The 20,949-nt window shown below is 39.8% G+C and overlaps 1 protein-coding gene across 3 annotated transcripts in view; it reads left to right on the top strand.

Annotated features, from left to right (window-relative positions):
- The window catches only part of SH3RF1 (SH3 domain containing ring finger 1), a 267,169-nt gene that overhangs the window by 186,200 nt on the left and 60,020 nt on the right, over positions 1-20,949 (top strand). The window contains exons 5-6 of one of the 3 annotated variants that reach the window (XM_077477180.1): positions 14,976-15,275; positions 19,385-19,495. The exons of 1 other annotated variant lie outside the window; for it this stretch is intronic. In XM_077477180.1, coding sequence (XP_077333306.1) covers positions 14,976-15,275; positions 19,385-19,495 — 411 coding nt within the window. The remainder of the gene's footprint in view (positions 1-14,975; positions 15,276-19,384; positions 19,496-20,949) is intronic. One more of the 3 variants, XM_077477182.1, reaches the window with a different exon arrangement.

Below are 20,949 nucleotides of genomic sequence, written 5' to 3'. Positions count from 1 at the left end.
CATCAGATATTCAGACACTTTTAGTTTTTATAATAAATAACGTTATAAAAACACCCGTAGCTTTGCAGTGAGTTTTTCAATGTTTTTTAATGTTTTAGCAAAAGTGTTTATTAGGGTTTTTCCGCGTTAAAGTTTTTATTTTTTTAAGAATTTATTTATTTTATTTTTTTTACTTTTTTTTTTTTTTTTTTAATGGATCAAAGTGCTGGTGAGCAAAATTTTTGAGCGTTTATCAGTATTTATCAGCATTTATGCACATTTAACATTATTAAGTGTTTTTTGTGGTCAGAAAAACAGCTCCTGAACACGATTTTAGGGCATTCAGACAACCGCACATAAACTCCACTGCTGATAAATGTCCAAAAACGTCCATGTGTGCATGGACACATAGGATAACATAGAGGGGAGTTCATGGGCTGTTAAAAAAAAAAATCCATTTATGAGCTTCAGTGTGTATGGAGCCTAAGACATCTGTTCTTCCATTAAGAGTATTCCCAGTACTGTGGCGCAAAATACAGTACTTTCTAAGTCCGTGGTTCTTACAGTGAAACTTTAGTCCTGATGGATGACTTCATATTGGGCCCCTTTTGCAGGTATAATGATGTAAAAATGAGTGCTCTTAATATTTAAAATCCAGTAATGCATGGTTTCATCCTGCTCCTCACAGCTTCAGTCATTCTCTTTTTGCATTGTGCCAAAAGCCAGAGCCACTAGAGACCAATCTACTGACAGCCTAAAGATTTACCGCTCTACAGGGGCTCTGGGCTTCAACAAAATGGCGGCCTCCAGCAAGTAGAAACAGGAGCAATGCTGGAGGCAATTTACAGCACACATTAATTTTGATAGCATAATTATTAGTGTGGAATGTATGCTCCTTGCCTTAAGAACATTATTTTTTGTATCAAGTAGTTATGCGTAAAATTCTGCTTTTAACCTTAAGTCACGGACCCCTTTAAGAATCTGAAAGCTGTGGAACCCCTCCCCAGAAATTATCACATAAACACAACTTTGCAGTTAGTGAATATATGTATTTTATTGAAATTAGGTTGCCTAATACATATGACATACTCTGTTTACATGAAGTAAACAATTGTAACAAAAACCCACTACTTTTCATGCAAAAAGTATTGGCCACTCATTACAGAAATTAAATACAATCATGTTGTGCAAATTCTGAATTAAATCTACTACCGTACTAGTTCTAGAAAATGAGAAATGGCATTTACGATTATGGAGCAGCACAAGATGGGAGTTGTGCAGAGAAAGATAACAAATTGAAATGGTAAACATGGGACAGCAACAAGTCAAGAGACGCTTAGTGGTTGGCGCTATAAGCAGTGGCGGGGTGCGTTAATTTTTTTTTTTTTTAATGGGAAACCATTGAATGGTACAAGGGGGAGCTGTACACTGTAAGTAAGACCACATTCACACCTGAGTTTTTATCTAGCACCGATTTTTATATGTGCAAAAATCAGCAGCGTGTTTTCCATAAATTAGCTGCGGGAGGCAGTCCCATTGAAAGCAGTTGGAGGCTGTCGGCTGTGATGATTACCTGTGAGTGATCAGCTCTAGACTCGCTGTCTTGCTTTCAAAGGGGCTGCCTCCCAATCGCCAGGACTTCACTGCTGATTTCCTCCCATATAATCGGTGTTGGGCAAAAACGCACTTGTGAATGTAGTCTAAGGCTGGGTTCACACTAATCTGGCGCGAATTGCAGCTACATTTTCTGTGCAAAGGATTCATTCAGCGGTTCATCTCTGTTGTAGCTGCGGATCGGCTGACCAGGGAGAGGGGGAGGTGTCGGAGGAGGGGAGAGCATTCCTGTTCAGAAAGGAACACATCTGTGAATCGGATGCTTTCCCATTGAAGTTCATGTGCCTGCAATTCGCCTAGAAAATGCACTTGATCTTTGTGCAATGTGGAGTGCGCATGCAACACACACACGTTAACCATACCTATTGAAAATGACATGTTTGAAAGTGTTCTATGAATTGGATGAGGTGTAAGCCGCATCCAATTTGCAATAGTGTGAACCCAGCCTCTTAATGTTGTTTATCGGACCCTCGTGGATCCCCCAAAGCCCATCCATGGACCCCAAGTAAAGAACCTCTGCTCTAAGTGAATTTGCATTGCAAAGATTTCATGTTTTTGAAGCGTCATACCTTTGTTCTGAAGAAAACTTTTTTACAACATATGCTTTCCTAAACTGGTTTCTGATTGAAAGGTACAACCTGCATTATAACCACCTGAGAATTCTCCATGTTGTGATCAGAAAAGTTATAGAGTCTGTTTATAAGTGATCAAGTGCAATAAAATAGGTTTCCAGAATGCAGCAACAAGGATAAGTTCACCCTTGGGAATATGTTAGATCTTCCATCCTTTTTTAGCTGTGACAGCAGGCCGGGGATCTTCTCCCCGCACCCACTGTCAGAATTTGAAAAGAGCTGTGTCATTCATTCACAGAGTTCTATAAATGCCTACAAGCTCATGTCTATCATGCCATCACTTGATGAGCAGGACCTCTCTACTTATATATAAAAGTATACGTACATTCAATTCAGGTGTGTTCCATGTCAATGGAGGAAAATTAAGGAAACCAGGAGCCAACAGAACAGGGAACACGGCATGTTAAAGTGGTAGTAAACGCTGCTTAATGAGTTCTACCTACATAATAAAGCTTACCTGTAGGTAAAATGAATATCTCCTGAATGTGTATAGTTTAGGTCGATACTCGTTTGTTTGGCAGCTGGTGACGTCACCGGTGCATGCACTCTGAAGGAACGACATACTCGTACTGTTCCCTCAAAGCTCTGTGCTACATCTGTGACTTACCTTTATAATAAAGCTTACCTGTAGGTAGAGCTGGGCAATTTTCTCCCAAAAAAATTGATTCACGATTCGAATCAAGTTTTTTTTTTTTTTTTTTTTTTTTTCTTTTGATGGATACCGCGCCAGTTCTGAGGAGCTACGGGCAGGAGTTTTTAGGCGAGGCCGCAGCTTCGGTCTAGTCCTTGGTGTCTGGCATCGTGGACTAGGCCGAAGCTGCGGCCTCACCTAAAAACTCCTGCTCGCAGCTCCTCAGGACCGGTGCGGTGTCAGCGCCGGTCCTGGGGTGCTGCGGGCAGAAGTTTTTAGGCGAGGTCGCGGGCCTGCCTAAAAACTCCTGCCCGCAGCTCCTCAGGTGAAAAAAAAAAAAAATCGAGAAAATTGATTTGCTGAAAATTTGAATCGATTTTTTTTTTTCCCCAGCCCTACCTGTAGGTAAAATTAATATCTCCCAAGCGTCCACCATTTAGGAGATATTTGCTTGTTTGGCAGCCGGAGACATCACTGGCACATGCACTCTGAAGGAATGGCATACTCATGCCGTTCTTTCAGAGCTCTGTGTCACGGCTGTGATTCCCACATGCATGCATATGCGTGTCATCACGGCTCGGCCAATCAAGCAGCTGGAGCACACAAACTCGGAAAGGAATGCCGGGTGAAGATGGAAGCCCTGTCAGCGATGACAGTGCCCTGCCGGAAGGCTTTGTTTCAAGGTAAGCCTTTCATACTGTGCTAGTATTACTTTGCAGGAGGAAATATTTTTTCTTTTTTTAATTCTAAAGTTTACTACTGTTTTTTAATAGTTTATGTCCCTTGTTCATGTCCCTTGTTGTGGGTTCTTTTTTCATTTTACTACACTTAGGCTTTAACCTCAAGCGCCATTTAGTGGTGGAGGAAGACCAAGAGGGAAGTACTGGGCGTGGAGAGGACAAGTAGAAGAGTAGGAATGGGGGTGTTATAGCTAGTTTTTGCCTTTTTAATTTTGACTTTTATCTGAATGCAGACTTCAGAGAAATGCTGTCAGCACAAACATTTAAATGGATTTCAGGGACACTCTGTACATACTGTGCAGAACACAGGTTGCTATATTGTAAAGTGTTACTAAACCCACAGAAGTAAAATTGGTGTCTATATGCAGTAAAGCATGCTTGTTGTACTCACTGTGGAACCTAAGGAGTTAAATCTCTGCATTGTGTAAAAAGGCTGTTTGATTTGGTCTTCTCTGATCCTCCTCCTCTTCTTCCACTGTCCCCAATCCGTCTCCTGATAAGACAGAGCCTTTGGAGTCACTCTGCACATACCTAGTTTGGTGTGTATTTGCTAGTTTTTTTGTTTTTTCTTTCTTGGGAGAGGGCATGTGATTGGCACAGGACCAATCCGCACTGTCCAGACAGAGGGTCAGGGGTCCTGCAGCCTCATAGGAAAGTCAGAGGAGAATGAAAACTTTAACCAGACACTGATGGAAGTCACAAGACTGCTATATACTGCTGAGAAAAGGTATTTAGCAGTTTAGATTTACTAAATGAATTGCATTTCCATGTTCTTTGTACTGTGGGAGATCAGGTATAATGAATGCAGGCTCCTGGGTTTAGTAACGCTTTAACCGCATTCCGACCAACTGCCGCAGTTGTAATATGGCAGCATGGCTCAGCTGTGCGAATCGCCGTTATGTTACGTCTGTAACATAAAAGGCCCCGCACGCTCCCCGAGCCAATGCGAGTGCCCTGCGGGCTCGATCGCCACCGGGCTCCCGCGATCGCTCGGGCACACAGAGAACCAGCAGCTGTGTGTGTAAACACACAGTTTCCAGGTTCTCTGAGCAGGGAACTGTCAGATCGTCTGTCCATACAGAGTATGGACAGCGATTTGTTAGTTTCCCTGCACAGTCCCATCCCCCCTTCAGTTAGAACACAAAATAGGATACACGTTAACCCCTCCCCCACCCCCTAGTATTAACCCCTTCACTGCCAGTGACATTTTTACAGTAATCAATGCAATTTTAATCACACTGATCGCTGTATTAATGCCAATGGTCCCAAAAATGTGTCAAAATTCTCCGACGTGTCTGCCATAATGTCGCAGTCATGATAAAAATCGCTGATCGCTGCCATTACTAGTACAAAAAAAAAATGCCTTAAATCTATCCCCTATTTTGTAGACGCCATAACTTTTGTGCAAACCTACGCTTATTGTGATTTTTTTTTTTTATCAAAAATATGTAGAAGATTACGTATCGGCCTATACTGAGGGAAAAACTTTTTTTTATATATTTTTGGGGTATATTTATTATAGTAAAAAGTTAAAAATAATGCCATAAATCTATCCCCTATTTTGTAGACGCTATAACTTTTGTGCAAAGCTACGTTTATTGTGATTTTTTTTTTTTATTAATTTAATTTTTTTTTACCAAAAATATGTAGAAGAATATGTATCAGCCTAAACTGAGGAAAAAATTTTTTTTTTATATATTTTTGGGGGATATTTATTATAGTAAAAAGTTAAAAAATAATGCGTTTCTTTTTCAAAGATCTAGAGAGAGAGAGAGAGAGAGAGATCTAGAGAGAGAGAGAGATCTAGAGAGAGAGAGAGATCTAGAGAGAGAGAGAGATCTAGAGAGAGAGAGAGATCTAGAGAGAGAGAGAGATCTAGAGAGAGAGATCTAGAGAGAGAGAGAGATCTAGAGAGAGAGAGAGAGATCTAGAGAGAGAGAGAGATCTAGAGAGAGAGAGAGAGATCTAGAGAGAGAGAGAGAGAGATCTAGAGAGAGAGAGAGAGAGATCTAGAGAGAGAGAGAGAGAGAGATCTAGAGAGAGATCTAGAGAGAGAGAGAGATCTAGAGAGAGAGAGAGATCTAGAGAGAGAGAGAGAGATCTAGAGAGAGAGAGAGAGATCTAGAGAGAGAGAGATCTAGAGAGAGAGAGATCTAGAGAGAGAGAGATCTAGAGAGAGAGAGAGAGAGATCTAGAGAGAGAGAGAGAGAGATCTAGAGAGAGAGAGAGAGAGATCTAGAGAGAGAGAGAGAGAGATCTAGAGAGAGAGAGAGAGAGAGATATCTAGAGAGAGAGAGAGAGATCTAGAGAGAGAGAGAGAGATCTAGAGAGAGAGAGAGAGAGAGATATCTAGAGAGAGAGAGAGAGATCTAGAGAGAGAGAGAGAGATCTAGAGAGAGAGAGAGAGAGATCTAGAGAGAGAGAGAGAGAGAGATCTAGAGAGAGAGAGAGAGAGAGATCTAGAGAGAGAGAGAGATCTAGAGAGAGAGAGATCGATATTATACAAGAGTTATCCTTTAAAACATTTTGATTTTATAGCACAATAAATGGAAGCTGACATGCAAGAAAAACAGTTCTTTGTTACATAGAAGACGCTCTGAAATGTACTTTGTCTGGGGGCAACTTCCATTTTAAACCCCAAGCTAGCCTACTGATTCTGTCATGTTTCGTCTCCATAGATTGCCACTGGCATGGACAAGGGTCTGTCAGAAAATGAGGACTAAGATGAATGAATTGATGAGTAGATATAAAAGTTTAACCAAGCGCTTGGAGCGAATTGGAATTGTGATGTAGTGTAGAATGAATTCTGCGCACTTCCATTGGCAGCTCATGTAGAAGGATGAGAACTGAGCATTTGTGATTACAATGTCTACGTTCCTTGTCCATATGAAGTCGCAGCACTTGTCCACTGAGCACCTTCAGTGGTAATGTTTGGATTTAGTGACCACATTTGTGGTAGTAAATTCCAGCGCACTATACAATAGTGTAAAATATGACTGTTCATTTGTAAACACATCCGTCAGACATCTGGACACGGAGCTCTGGTTTGCTCGCAGCAGGTTGAACACATGGAGTGAGAATAATTCCTCTATCCAAAGCTTTTCCACCTTCTTAATAGTTTGTAGAGCCAAAATAAACTCAAAGCATTATTACTTGTATTAGGAAAGTAATTGCCGCAATAAAACTTGCAGGAATGAAGTAAGTGGGAATTGGGGAAAAAAAAAAAAGAACGTATTACCTGGGAAACCTTGGCAATTCTACCTTATCCGTATACATTGTTTTTGCAGGTCCCTCATGACATCAACTCATTTTGGTACCTAAGAGCGGATTAGTTCAACTGCAGTAAAGTTGAATGATTTATTTTGATGTATAGAAGATTCCTTCCCTTGCTGAGAACATATGATCATTGTCACATTTTTATTTAGGAAAAAGTGCGTTCGGTGTTCAGTGTGTCATTGTCATTAAAGGGCACCAAGGGATGTGCGATGATTTATGACGGAACACAAGAAATAAAAAGCCGCTGCTCATGGTAGGCAATCTGTTTTAGCTGCCATGTATTAATTACTGGTTGGGAATGTAAAGTTCAACTCCGGGCAGGTGGAAAAAAGTCACAAAAGCCACTAGCAATTAATAGATAAACCGCAAATGAAATTGTGGTGCAAACAAATGCTAATGCACCTTCCACATAAGTTAGCCTCTACCACCCTAGATAAATATGAAGATGGTTGTGTAGCATAGGTTCATAAGGAGTTCATAAAAATCCTAGAGGAAGGGTGTTGTACTTCTGTAGACAGCTCCACCTGAGTCAGGAATGAAGCTTTGAATTACAAACAAGAACACAAGGGGGTGCCAGCTAAGTGCAGCATCAATGGGTTTATTACAATTAAAAAGCCAAATGCAAACTCGCAGAAATATAAAATGAAAGAGCTCTTTGATTTTACATTTCTGTGAGTTTGGATTTTGCGTTTGAATCGTAATAAACTCATCAATGCTGCACTTAGCTGGTGCCCCTTGTGTTCTTCTTTATTTTTTCTAGAAATGTATAATATTTTTTTTTTTTTATGCAATTGTTGCAAATGCCCTCTTTTGTTCCATCAGCTTTATGCAATTCCCTATAGAGCAGCACTCTGAGAGAAGGACACCAAGGTCACCAATCAGGTGTTTTGCATGCAAATGTGAAGCCATGGAGCATATTCATAGGAGGAGATGGCAGAGGGATGGCCTTAGTATCCTGCTGCTTCTATTTCACTGTCAGTATGCCGAGAGGAAGAAAGAGCACACCACTGTGTCTCTTTTATAGTCTAAATCTGTAACAAAGAAAGTAATCATCTGCCTGGTGGTGTAAATCTCAGAACTGGATGAACAGAAATACAAACCATTTGACAGGTAAAGCAGCTCACATATGTATTTTATATGCATGTTTAGCTGTTTGCCTAGTCATTCTTTTTGCCATCCCATTAGAACCTGTGCATAGAGCTCTTTAAAGAGGAGTTCCATCTCCCCAGCAAAAAATTAAAAATCAGCAGCTACACATATTGTAGCTGCTGACTTTTTTAATATTAGGACACTTGCATGTCCTGGAATCCAGCAATGTTGACACCCCAGCCAATGTTTCCATTGGCTCTCGGGTGCTGCCTGCACTTTCTGAATTGCCCAGCGATGGGGGAAGGAGGAGGAGGGGGGGGGGGCAAACCTCCGAGCGATCTCACCATGGCGAGATTACTCGCAACTGGGGACAGGTACAAATGTGGCACCAGAGGCGGGGTGGTAAAAGACTGATCAGCGGAGCTCCGCTTTAATACAAATTTTTCTCATGTGTCAACTCTAGCATTCCCTAGACAGCAAGTATAAAAACTGTTTAAATATCTACTTTACCTTCAAATGACTGAATGGCAGTTGTGTCCATGTTTAGTCTACCTGAATACAGTGACCTGAATCATACCTTTCCTAATTGGCTTACATTTTTTCTTCTTTTACAAGGAGAAAATACCCAAGCTCAAACGCACAATTGAGAAATACTTGCTGAGATGCGGTGCTCAGGCTGGGGGGGGGTGTCCCACTCCCCTAAATGAACAGCCAAAGCAGAATTTACACAGAAACTCAAACTTCTTGGTATTATCCTTTATTAGGCTACATCATTTACATCATCAAGGCTGAAATGTGTTGGCCATTATAGCCTTACTCATAGCATTTTTTTTTTTTCTTTTGGCCGACGTCAGCTAAAAAAAAAAAAAAAAAAAAAAAAAAACATTAGCCGTTGGGGAAGTGAAAGGTGATTTTTACCCAGAGTTTTCCAGCTGCTGTATAGGGATTATATGAGAGCAATAAAGAATTTATAACATTTTTGCACAGGTGCTGTTGGCTGGAATAGCATTAGAAATGACATGAGTCACTTTAGACCGTTGCAAATATTGTCATGCCACTCCATCTCTCCCCTTACTATTTCTTTAGGTCATGTGTACCTTGGATCTCTATTAATCTTTCAGTGCTAACTCATGTGGCTTCCATGGTCCCCAGCTCTCATCTTAGATCTGATCAAAAGGGCAGAATTTCTCAATGTTAGGGATCTCTGTGCTGAGGTCCTTCATGTGGTGGCTTTTCAGAAGCATTACCTTCAGACATGCTTGTTAGATGTGCTTTAATATAAGCCCTATATGGAGGAAGGTGTCAACAATGCATTGCGGTCATATTTTATTAAAGTCCAGACTTCTATAAAGAAAAAAAAAACATAGTTCCTGGCCAAGAGTGGCAGAGATGAAGAAGGTATATGCTATTTCAGACTTTCCCCATTCTGCTACCCTTTACTTAAAGTGGTTGTAAAGGTTAATTTTTTATTTTCTACATAGGTTCCTTTAAGCTAGTGCATTGTTGGTTCACTTACCTTTTCCTTCAATTTCCCTTCTAAATGTTTTTTTTCTTTGTCTGAATATCTCACTTCCTGTTTCTCCTCAGTAAACTTCACACCATCATCCGAGCGGTGTTTAGTCAGCCAGAACAGCTTACTGAACAGCTTACTGAGGAGGAACAGGAAGTGAGAAATTCAGACAAAACAAAGAAAAAAAACATTTAGAAGGGAAATCGAAGGAAAACATAAGTGAACCAACAATGCACTAGCTTAAAGGAACCTATTTAGAAAATAAAAAATGAACCTTTACAACCCCTTTAAATAAAGCTTTATGCAATTCTTATTGTCTCCTAGCTCTATATATTCCAAATGTGGACCCGGGGGAACAGGAGTTGGTGGTTCAACCCATATGTGTCACAGCTGTGCTTGCCTTCCGCATGTGCATATAGGGCAGCTGGGAAGTACCAGGGACGAGGTGAATAGTCTAAGCAAGAAAAAAGTTGCCAAATGAGCTTAGCGCATCCCTGGATTTGTGAAAGCTACATTTTTATACAGCCTGGGAAAAATGTTTTTCCATCCAGTTAATAATTTGTGTTGAATGCTTTAACTATAGGTATGTTGGTTTCAGAATGTTGAAAAATTGTGAATAAAGTTAATTTTATATACTTGCATTCTAGCAAAATGTTTAGCTTGCTGTTTTTTTTTTGCAATCGCTAGTCTACGCCATAAATCCTTCTACTTTAATCCTCTGTTAATTAAATAACCCAGGGCATCTTCGTATTTGTACATACAAGGGTGGCTAATTAAACAGATAAGGGGACATCTGTTTGCATTTTGTAGCCATCCTCCTTGCCTGTCTAACAGAAGGAAATGCCACTCTTGTATCAATCCCATGGGTACAGGAATACCTTTCTTTGCCCAGCACTCAGCAGGCAAATCTTTTTCCCTGTAATATTTTCAGGAGATAAACAAATATCTTAATTAAGTGGAAAATCAAGCCTAGAGGAAAGCTGACAAAACTCAGATGTAATCTTCTGTACGTTCCTTAATTGGTGCGGTCCGGGCGCCAGCTATATTAATAGGGCTGTACAGCTTTAGGATGTATTAGAATCAAAAGCATCCTTTGTTTCACCAGCTTGTTTGTTTATACTAATCCTTTCTCATGGTAGAGATTCAGTGTATATCATTAAAGTACCATATATAAAAAAACTCACTTAAAGGGAAATAAAATGTTTTTGTTCAGTTCATGTGTTTTTAAACTGTGCTAACTCAACATTGATTATTTGTATATCATCTTTATTGTACAAATGAACATTTAAAGCTGAATTCCAGGAATTCTGCCACTTTTCAAAAAGGGAAGACCCACAAAGAATTAAGTCCAACTAGGTGTGTGACATCTCCTGGATTTCTCTCTAAATTTTCTGACAGGTTTATTACTCTGCCAGAGAGACACTCTTCTCCCTGGGATCTGAGAGGAGAGAAGCACACACAGCAGCTATGCCCATGCCTCCCTCTGCTGCCCATTCACAGAAGCCTTTGTATTTTGTTAATGTATTTGCATAATACAAAGGCTTCTGTGATTTGCAAAGAGGGAAGGGGCTGGCATAGCAGTTGCAGTGACCCTACTGTTGAAGATGCTGAGGCTTGAAGGATCAGTGTCAAACTTCTGGAAATACAGTGATAGCCGTCTTCCAGTAGTACTAAAAATCTGTCAGATATAAATAATAACGGTAAATCCAGGGGGGTTGTCATGCACCTCCTTCAATTTAACTCTATGTACCTTCACTTTTTACAAAGGAGCTGAATTCCTGGAATTCAGCTTTTTAATACAGGGGTTTGCAAAGCATTCTAGGCTTTCTAAAGAGAAAGTCAAGCACTAGCTGCTCTCTTCTTTTCTCAGCCTTGCTGAAAATCAACTTATGTGCAGAGCAAAGAGTTTAGGAACGGATCTGACTGCTTTAGCTGTATTTGTAACTTACATTTCTGTAATTGATATCTTTTAACAACACATATTATTCACGGTGAAAGCAGCCCAGAGTTCCATGTGGTAAACGAGGCTTATTCATATGCATTTTCCAATATAGTTGACTAAAATTATTTTCTTACATTTATTTTGTTTCTTAAAACGGTGTCCCACCCGCAAATATATATATATATTTTTTTCAATTCAGCAGCTGGAAGCAGATTGGTCCATCAGATCGGGTGCAGGCGCCGCGATTGTAATAAATGGAAACAGGCAGTGGAACCTTGCGGCTTCACTGCCCGTTTAGTACTGTGCATGCGCATATATTGTGAATGGCCAGCTGTCTTCTGGAACCCACACATGTCCCAGAAGACATGGGGGAGGGGGCTTACCGAAGAAGAGGAAATTACATCCTGTGCCGTGGACTGGAAGTACAGGCTGTACTTCATAAAAAGGTAAATTAGAAAATTGCCTTTGTCCCACTCCTCTTTGCAGATCCTCTCCAAGTCATTAAGGTTTTGAGGCTGACGTTTAGTAACTCGAACCTTCAGCTCTCTCCACTTATTTTATATGGGATTAAGGTCTGGAGACTGGCTAAGCCACTCCAGGACCTTAATGTGCTGCTTCTTGAGCCACTCCTTTGTTGCCTTGGCCATGTGTTTTGGGCCATTTTCATACTGAAATACCCATCCATGACCCATTTTCAGTGTCCTGGCTGAGAGAAGGAGGTTTTCGCCCACGATTTGGCAGTACATGGCCCTTTTCATTGTCTTTTTGATGTGGTGAAGTTGTCCTGTCCGCGTAGCACAAAAACCCCTCCAAAGCATAATGTTTGCACCTCCATGTTTGACAGCGGGGATGGTGTTTTTGGGGTCATAGGCAGCATTCCTCCTCCTCCAAACATGGCGAGTTGAGTTGATGCCAAATAGCTCAATTTTGGTCTCCTCTGACCACAACATTTTCACCCAATTCTATGAATCATTCAGATGTTCATTAGCAAACTTCAGACAGGCCTGTACATGTGCTTTCTTGAGCAGGGAGACCTTGCGGGCACTGCAGGATTTCAGTCCTTCATCGTGTAGTGTGATACCAATTGTTTTCTTGGTGACTATGGTCCCAAGTGCCTTGAAATCATTTACAAGATTCTCCCGTGTAGTTTTGGGGTGATTGCTCACCATTTTCATGATCATTGAAACTCCATGAGGTGAGATCTTGCGTGGAGCCCCAGATCGAGGGAGATTGACAGTTATTTTGTGTTTCTTCCGGTTGCAAATAATCGCACCGACTGTTGTCATCCACTCACCAAGCTGCTTGGCGATGGTCTTGTAGCCCATTTCAGCCTTGTGAAGGTCTACAATCTTGTCCCTGACATCCTTGGACAGCTCTTTGGTCTTGGCCATGAGGGAGAGATTGGAATCTGATTGCTTCGGTGGACAGGGGTCTTTTATACAGCTAACAAGCCAAAGTTAGGAGCACTCACTTTAAGAGTGCTCCTAATCTCAGCTCGTTGCCTGTATAGAAGACATCTGGGAGCCAGAAATCTTGCTGATTGATAGGGGATCAAATACTTATTTGACTCATTAAAATGCAAATCAATGTGTAACTTTTTTGAAATGCGTTTTTTTCTGGATAATTTTGTTGTTCTGCCTCACTGTTGAAGTAATCCTACCATTAAAATTATAGAATGATAATTTCTTTGTCAGTGGGCAAATGTACAAAATCAGCAGGGGATCAAATACTTCCCTTACTGTAAGAGGTTTGTTCTAACCTGTTTTTACGAGGAGAGATCCTATACAAATAAGGCATTTCTACATTTGTTGGATATCTCTCATACATGTTTTTGTTGACAGGATTTTCCACATCCATTGTATTTCCACAGTTGCTGCCAGGTTTGCCTTTTCCATTGTGGCTTGTTACATTTATGTAGTAGGGCTCAAGCTGTCTAGGCTATATATTGCACAGTCGGTTCAGTATCGTAGCCCAGAAAAATACAGAAAGCAAGAATAGTAGGATATTACTTCTTGGGTAATCCTAAATAAGAGGTTTTAAGTTCTTGATTCTTGTTCTAATGCAGGGTTCAAAGTGAAATATTTGTTTCAAAATCTTTTTTCTGGCATAATTGATGAAGTATGAGGGCCCCTTCTGATGGAGCGGAATCCATCAAGCTGATCTGCCTGCTCAGCTTAGGGATCTCTCCACTGATCCCTGCTGAGCAGGCAGACAGGTCTGTGTCCACTCCACTATGCAGAGCCAACACGGCCACTGTTCTCTATGGGGGTTTTCGTTTCCATTTAATTCGATTCGCCGAACGGATCCCCATACATCCTGGTTTTTATCTGACTAGTTTGAATGTCAGCGGACACATGTCCGCTGCTCCATAGAGAACAATAGGTGATCCGATCGGGTCCGCCTGAATACCGGACAGGTGGACCCGATCGGTCTGCTTGTGTGAAAGGGGCCTAATGGCCCATACACACAGTCAGAAGATCTGACATTTTGAAGCGATCGTCCGATAATCTGTTCTTTTGGTACATCTTTCGAGAGCCAATCATGACAGTTCATCTGATATATGTACCATACCAGATCAGACGATTTTCATTCAACCACTTCAGCCCCGGAAGATTTGGCTGCTCAATAACCAGCCCATTTTTTTGCGATACAGCACTGTGTCAGTTTAACTGACAATTGCGCCAACGCGTGGCGCTGTACCCAAACAAAAATAACATGCTTTTTTCCCCACAAATAGAGCTTTCTTTTGGTGGTATTTGATTGCTTCTATGGTTTTTATTTTTTGCGCTATAAACCAAAGAAGAGCGACAAGTTTGAAAAAATCACTATCTTTTTTTACTTTTTGCTATAAGAAATATCAAAAAAACTAAACTCCGTTTAGGCCGATATGTATTCTTTTACATATTTTTGGTAAAAAAAATAAATAAATCACAATAAGCGTATATTGATTGGTTTTCACTAAAGTTATGGTATCTACAAAATAGGGGATAGATTTATGGCATTTTTATTATTAATATATATATCTATATCTATATATATATATATATATATATATATATATATATATATATATATATATATATATATATATATATATATATATATTTTTTTTTTTTACTAGTAATGGCTGCGATCTGCAATTTTTATCAGGACTGCGATATTGCAGTGGACAAATTGAACACTTTTGACACATTTTTGAGACCATTGGCAAATATACAGCAATCAGTGCTATAAAAATGCACTCATTGTATAAATGTCACTGGCAGGGAAGGGGTTAACACTAGGGGGCGATCAAGTGGTTAAAAGTTTCCCCTCGGTGTGTTCTAACTGTAGGGGGGATGGGACTGTCTAGGAGGAGAGAGAGATCAGTGTTCATACTTGGTATGAACACACAATCTGTCTCTACTCCCCTAAAAGAACCAGGAATGCTTACACTTTAGGAACATTGACCCCAAAAAGAGCTGCGGGTTTATCTGCATTTGTGTGTCCTGTGTGTGCATAAGAAAAGGTGTTTTTGCTTCCGTGTATCATTCTAGCTGTAAACCATGTCTCTTTGTTTCAGTTTAATTCAGTGGCTAAGCAGCTCATAGAGTTGGACAAGCCATCAGGAGTAGTGGACTCTGGGGAAGGAACATCTGGAACAGCACATAGCAGCTCTTCCCAAAAGCACACCGATGCCAAGAAGAACACCAAAAAGCGTCATTCGTTCACCTCGCTCACCATGTCCAACAAGTCATCGCAATCTGTGCAGAACCGTCATTCCATGGAGATCAGCCCCCCAGTGCTCATCAGCTCCAGCAATCCCACAGCTGCGGCCAGGATAAGTGAGCTGTCTGGCCTGTCTTGTAGCGCACCTTCTCAGGTGAGAAAGATAGCCTTCAAAAAGAATTCTGCACTTTTGTAAAAACCATATCTTCGTAACATTGCTAAGCCTACGACTCCTATTTACTAAATTAAAATACCATTCTTGTCTTCTTAAATGTCATCATATTGGCACACATTGGCTACTTTTATTGCAACTGAAAAAGAAACAAAAACTATATATCATTTCCATATATCATGGCATCACCAACACTACCCATCCAGCCTGGCATTTAAATAAAAGCTGTCCATGTTGCCTGTAGAAAAAAAGTCAATGGAGAATATGACTGATTGACATGAGTAACTCAGACGATTCTTGCTTCAGACGTTTTTGAAAATTGGTGCCAATAAAAATGGATGTGTATATCCATATTGTCACTATAGATTCCATATCATCTTCTCTCATTGCATCTTAAAAAATGTATGTGTTTTAGGTCTTGTGTGTCTTTTTGTATCTTGGAATAATCTACCATTTTGAGAACTGCCCTTTTATGAGGAAAAATAATATTCTAAAGTAGCTTTGGTACTACCGAACCCTCTGTGCTACTGCAGGTCCATACCGTTATTTTGCTACTGATTTTTAGGGAGATCTTTGTCCCAATCTTATCCATGAGCACATTTGCAGTCAACGGTCTTCACCAGAAAAGAGAAGAGTGCGCTTTCTCAGGGCTGTTCCTCAGTTCAGAATCAACCTTGGTAGACTGGAGGAGGTGTGCTAGGAATTGTCGAGCTTTCTCTGTGCAGATTAGCAGCCCATGGTCTTCATCAGAGAAAAATGTGCTTTCTCAGGGTTGCTCTTCATTCCAGAATGGACCTTGGAAGACTGAAAGAGATGGTCTAGGAACTGCTTTGGTGGGAAAATTGCAGTTACTTGACTAATATTACTAGAGCTTAAATTGGTTGTAAACCCTCCCCCACAACTTTTGTCCCATGTAAATCGGCATAAAAAAACCCTAATGAACACTGCTTGTAGATATCTCCTTAGTATTGTTGTAATCCTTTTTGTTCTTTAGAATGACGTCACTAAGCATGCCCAGATCTCCCCTGATTTACGGCACACTCTCTATGTGCGTATCTATCTGTTATCAGGACTTCCTACGGCATAACACTGAACTCCCTGGAGACTTCAGAATCATTCAGAGCTTCCTCCTACACACCATGTGACCATGTGACATGACATGCAGTGTAAACTTGGCCATTACTGCAGTCTTATCAGCTGAAGCTGATAAGACTGGCAAAGGGAAACATTAGACATCGGCACAAGTAAATACTATGAAATAAAACAAGTCAGCTATGAACAGGGAAGCAGGGTTGCCATAGAAACGTTGGATTGAGAAGGAGGCTTGGTTAACAGTACAGGAAGTGCTCAATGTAAGGGCGGAAATACACTCCACTGTGGACTCAGAAAACAATACTTAAGATGGCGCTGCCTAACCCCTGGAAACAAGTTTATAAAAGTTTCTTTAAACAGTAAGTAATATGCGATTTGGGCTGGATTACTGTGGCTATAGTCTGATAATTACTTATTATAATGGACTAAATGAAAAGAAGCATCAGAGTGGGAGAGTTTACTTCCTCTTTAAGTTACAGTGCAGTAGTGTTTACGGTATGTATGTACAGTTATAGGAAAAAGTTAAAAAACCTTTTCAAATGTCTGTGGTATGCGGTAGGCAATATTGGTTAATTTCTAGGGAAACTTGAGATTCCATCAGCAGGACTTCAGCTCTAGTGTCTTTTGGCCCAGGAAGGTTGATTTTCAGATTTTCAGCACAGTTCTGGTGCATTCCTTCACTGAGGACCAGTGCTTATTTCCTAGCGCTGGTTGCTCTTGTATCATGCTCTCAAACTTCTGCATTTTGCAATTTGAGTGTAGTGAGAGGCGCACCCGAAAGACACCTTTTCTTTTCGCACACGAAAGACACTTGAATTGTACTTTGCACTTGGCTCATATATTTAAACACAGAAGCTTGAATAAAAAAAAAAAAAACTTTTTTTTTTTTTTTTTAAATCGACATCTAGAGGAAAATATTTTGTATATTATAAATGACGTGCAGAAGAAGATTACAGTATGTGAGTCATATACTTTATTTTATTAGGTGGGTTGTACATTAGCCTGATTTAACATTTAATATGAATTTAACATCTTGCTGTCAGCCTAGAATGAGAATATGGAAAACAATGAGTCATGCCATGACAAATGGTCTGGAGTAAGGTTTTTTTTTTTTTTTACCTGATCACCTAACTGAAAATGTCACCAGTTGGTTTATTTTATTAGCGTATTACCTGTGCCAACAGGAAATTATGAGAACCTGAAATGAATGTCTACATTAATTGATGTCACTACTAAATGTCACTGTTATTTGTTTACCACTACATAATTTTCTCATGAAAAGAAAGCATAGGATTATCACGTCAAGCAGTAAAATTAAGAGAGCCTTTTTTTTAAGCATATTTGAAAGGAATCCTATTTTTATGGGTGCTTGTCCCACAACAAGGGCATTCCATTAAGCTGATACAGTACAACTAAGCTGGTCCAAGCTAATTGCCACATGACATTTTCCATAAGCGTATGCTGATTAAATGCAGAAATAGAAAGAAATACCATAATACAGTTGAAAGTAATTTTACAGAAACCAGAGCTGATTTATAAATGAATATATACATAGCCATTGGCAAAAATTCTGGAACCCCTGCATTTCTGTCAGATAATGCACCACTCCATCCAGCAAATTGTTGCAATTACAAATGTTTAGGCATTCACATGTTTATTTCTTTTGCTTGTATTGGTATGACACAAAAAAGTGGAGAAACAAAAAGCCAAATCTGCCATTCTCCACGCAAAACTCCAAAAGATGGACTGGACAAGATTTTTGGCACCCTCAATTTAATATTTGGTAGCACACGTGTTGGAAAAAAATAACTGGAATCTATTGCTTCATGTAACCATCAGTGAGTTTTACACCTCTCTACGGGAATTTTGGGCCACTTCTTTTGCCAACTGCTGTTTTGAGATCTCTCCACAGGTGCTCTATGGTATTTAGATCTGGACTAATTACTGGCCAGTTCAGTACTCTCCAGTGCTTTGCCTTGAACTGTTTCTGGGTGCTTTTTAATGTGTGCTTTGGGTCCTTGTCCTGCTGTAGGACCCACTTCCTCTGATGGAGACCTAACTTTCTGACACTGGGCCCTACATTGCACCCCAGAATTCTTTGGTAGTCTTCAGCTTTCGTAATGCCATGCACACAGTCAAGACATCCAGTGTCTGAAGCAGCAAAGCAACCCCAAAACATCAGTGAACCTCCACCATGTTTGACTGTAGGGACTGTATTCTTTAATTTAAAGGCCTCATTGCTTTTTCTGTAAACAATAGAATTATGGGCTTTACCAAAAAGGCTGTAATTTTGTTTTGTCTGTCCGCAGCACATTCTCCCAAAAGAATTTTGGCTTTCTCATTTGCTACAGTGCCAAGGGGCTGTAAACTTGTTGACAATGTTCCGCACAGTGGACACAAGAACTTTAAGATCTCTGTCGATGGACTCATAACCTTGCGATTGTTCATGTTTTTCCACAATTTTTGTTCTCCAGTCCACAGACAATTATTTTCTGCTCATTCTCTTCTCTGTGTGTATTACAAAGAGCCAAATAGAAGGTTTGAGTACATTTTTCACCATTTTAACTGGTTTTTGATGTGATTTCTACATTGTCAGCACCTGTTAATTGATACAGGCACGTTTATTTAAAAATCACAGGAGCATCACAAACTTGGAATGCAATTATTTCTTATTTTTGGAAGGTGCCAATAATTTTGTCCAGTCCATTGGAGTTTTGTGTGAAATGTGTCGGATTTGACTTTTTGTTTTTCCACTTTTTTTTTTGTGTCATACCAATACAAACAAAAGAAATAAACATGAGAATGCCTAAACATTTGTAATTGAAACCATTTTCTGGGCGAAGTGGTGCATTTTCTGACAGAAATGCAGAGGTCCCAATATTTTTGGCCATGCCTGTAAATAGTAAATCCTCAAGTTTATCATGCCTCTGCTTTTAACTTTCATATAAAATATAGAACTTTAATTTCATTTTTCTTTTTTTTTCCCCTTAATTTGTTAGGTCCATATCAGTACTGCAGGGCTTATTGTGACCCCACCCCCGAGCAGCCCTGTAATAAGTGGCCCTACATTTACATTTCCACCGGATGTCACCTATCAAGCTGCTTTAGGAGTAAGTAGCTGGCCTGATTTCTTTCTGTTATAGCATAATTAGTGAGTCTGGTGTTTTTATCTTCTTTTCGGGGAAACCGTCTTAATGCCTAAACTCTGCGGCAAATGATTACCGCCACATGTTTTCTATTGCCGATAATTGACTCAAAATTCTCTTTCTCTGAAATAAAACCGTGGCAAGTCTATTTCTTAATCACTTTACTGTAGATTCTCCTTTCAAATATGCTATTTTTTTTTCTTTTTTGTTGGAAGATGTAACATACTTCACTCGGAGTAGAATAGGTAACGATAACCTTTTTTTTTTCCGTATCTGCACCAGAATAATAACTTTAATCGCTCTCTGATCTCTGAAATTTGCATTCCCAACTTCCCTCTGTTCTTTGAGAACCAGAAGCTTCTGTGGGAGGAAATCATAGTCTTCTAGGTCTAAAAGAGCTTGACAGGTTTTATGTCTTTCTGATCTTTGAGGAAAAAGCAGGCTTAAGATCTTTCTTCTCAGAAATAGAAGGTCTAACTTCATTTCTTTGTGATCCAAAGTAAATGCTAACCCTAAACGTCTTAGTGAGAAAGCATAAGGTCTTGCCTTTCATGAAGTAAGGAAGTAGGAGGTCTGGCATCTTTTAACTTTCAAGTAAGTACATAGTGAGCAAGTAGCTAGTATACCCTTTATGCTCCGAAATAAGTTTACTGCTGGATAGAATATCCTTCACAAAAATACTTACAATATATATACCTCCCTGTATTTTAGATGTCAGTGAAGGGACTGAAATCTCATATATAACTTGCAAACACACTTGTTAATTTTGTTTAAATATACACTAGCAGTAAAACTGATGACATTACATACATTTTTCTAAAGAGTATATATTTTCTTCTATTCCCACAAAGCACTATTAAAGTTCTTTATAGACCTGCCACTTTATCCTGCACCTGCCTCTTTATCCTGTTCCTTTTTGGAAGCCCACTATTTATCAGTTTTCTTCAGTTTCTCTGAGGATTGCAATGATTTATCAGCCTCTAGGACTGGCCTCATGGTTCGTTGATGACGTCTCTGGCTAGCTACCTTTATGTTCTTCCCTCAGAAATATGAAGTATCCTTGGTGACTTTCTCAATCCCTGTTAAGTATAACACCCCAGCTGCTTCTCATGTTCCTCAACCTAATCACTTGTTTTGGCTTAACGCAATGGACACGTGCTACTGCTTACTCCAATGGCAACTCCAATGGCTTACTCCAATGGCCTTGTATTTATTCTTCCATCTCTGTACTTTCTGCCACTCCAACTCTTCAACACCCTTTTTCCTCTCTCTGATCACATCCTTATTACTTTCACACGTTTCCTATCTTCAAAGTGGTTCTAAAGCCTCAAGGTTTTTTTTTTTTTACCTTAGAGTGATTGTGAGCGCCTTGTAAAACAACCCATTTAGTTTGAAATAAAAATGAAAGGCAAAACATT

The sequence above is a fragment of the Lithobates pipiens genome, unplaced genomic scaffold, assembly GCF_037356315.1.
Source record: "Lithobates pipiens isolate NorthernLeopardFrog02 unplaced genomic scaffold, aLitPip1_a1.2 Scaffold_13, whole genome shotgun sequence".
Lineage (NCBI taxonomy): Eukaryota > Metazoa > Chordata > Amphibia > Anura > Ranidae > Lithobates > Lithobates pipiens.
The sequence above is the reverse complement of the archived record's forward strand: the minus strand, read 5'-3'. Positions and strand labels throughout refer to the sequence as shown.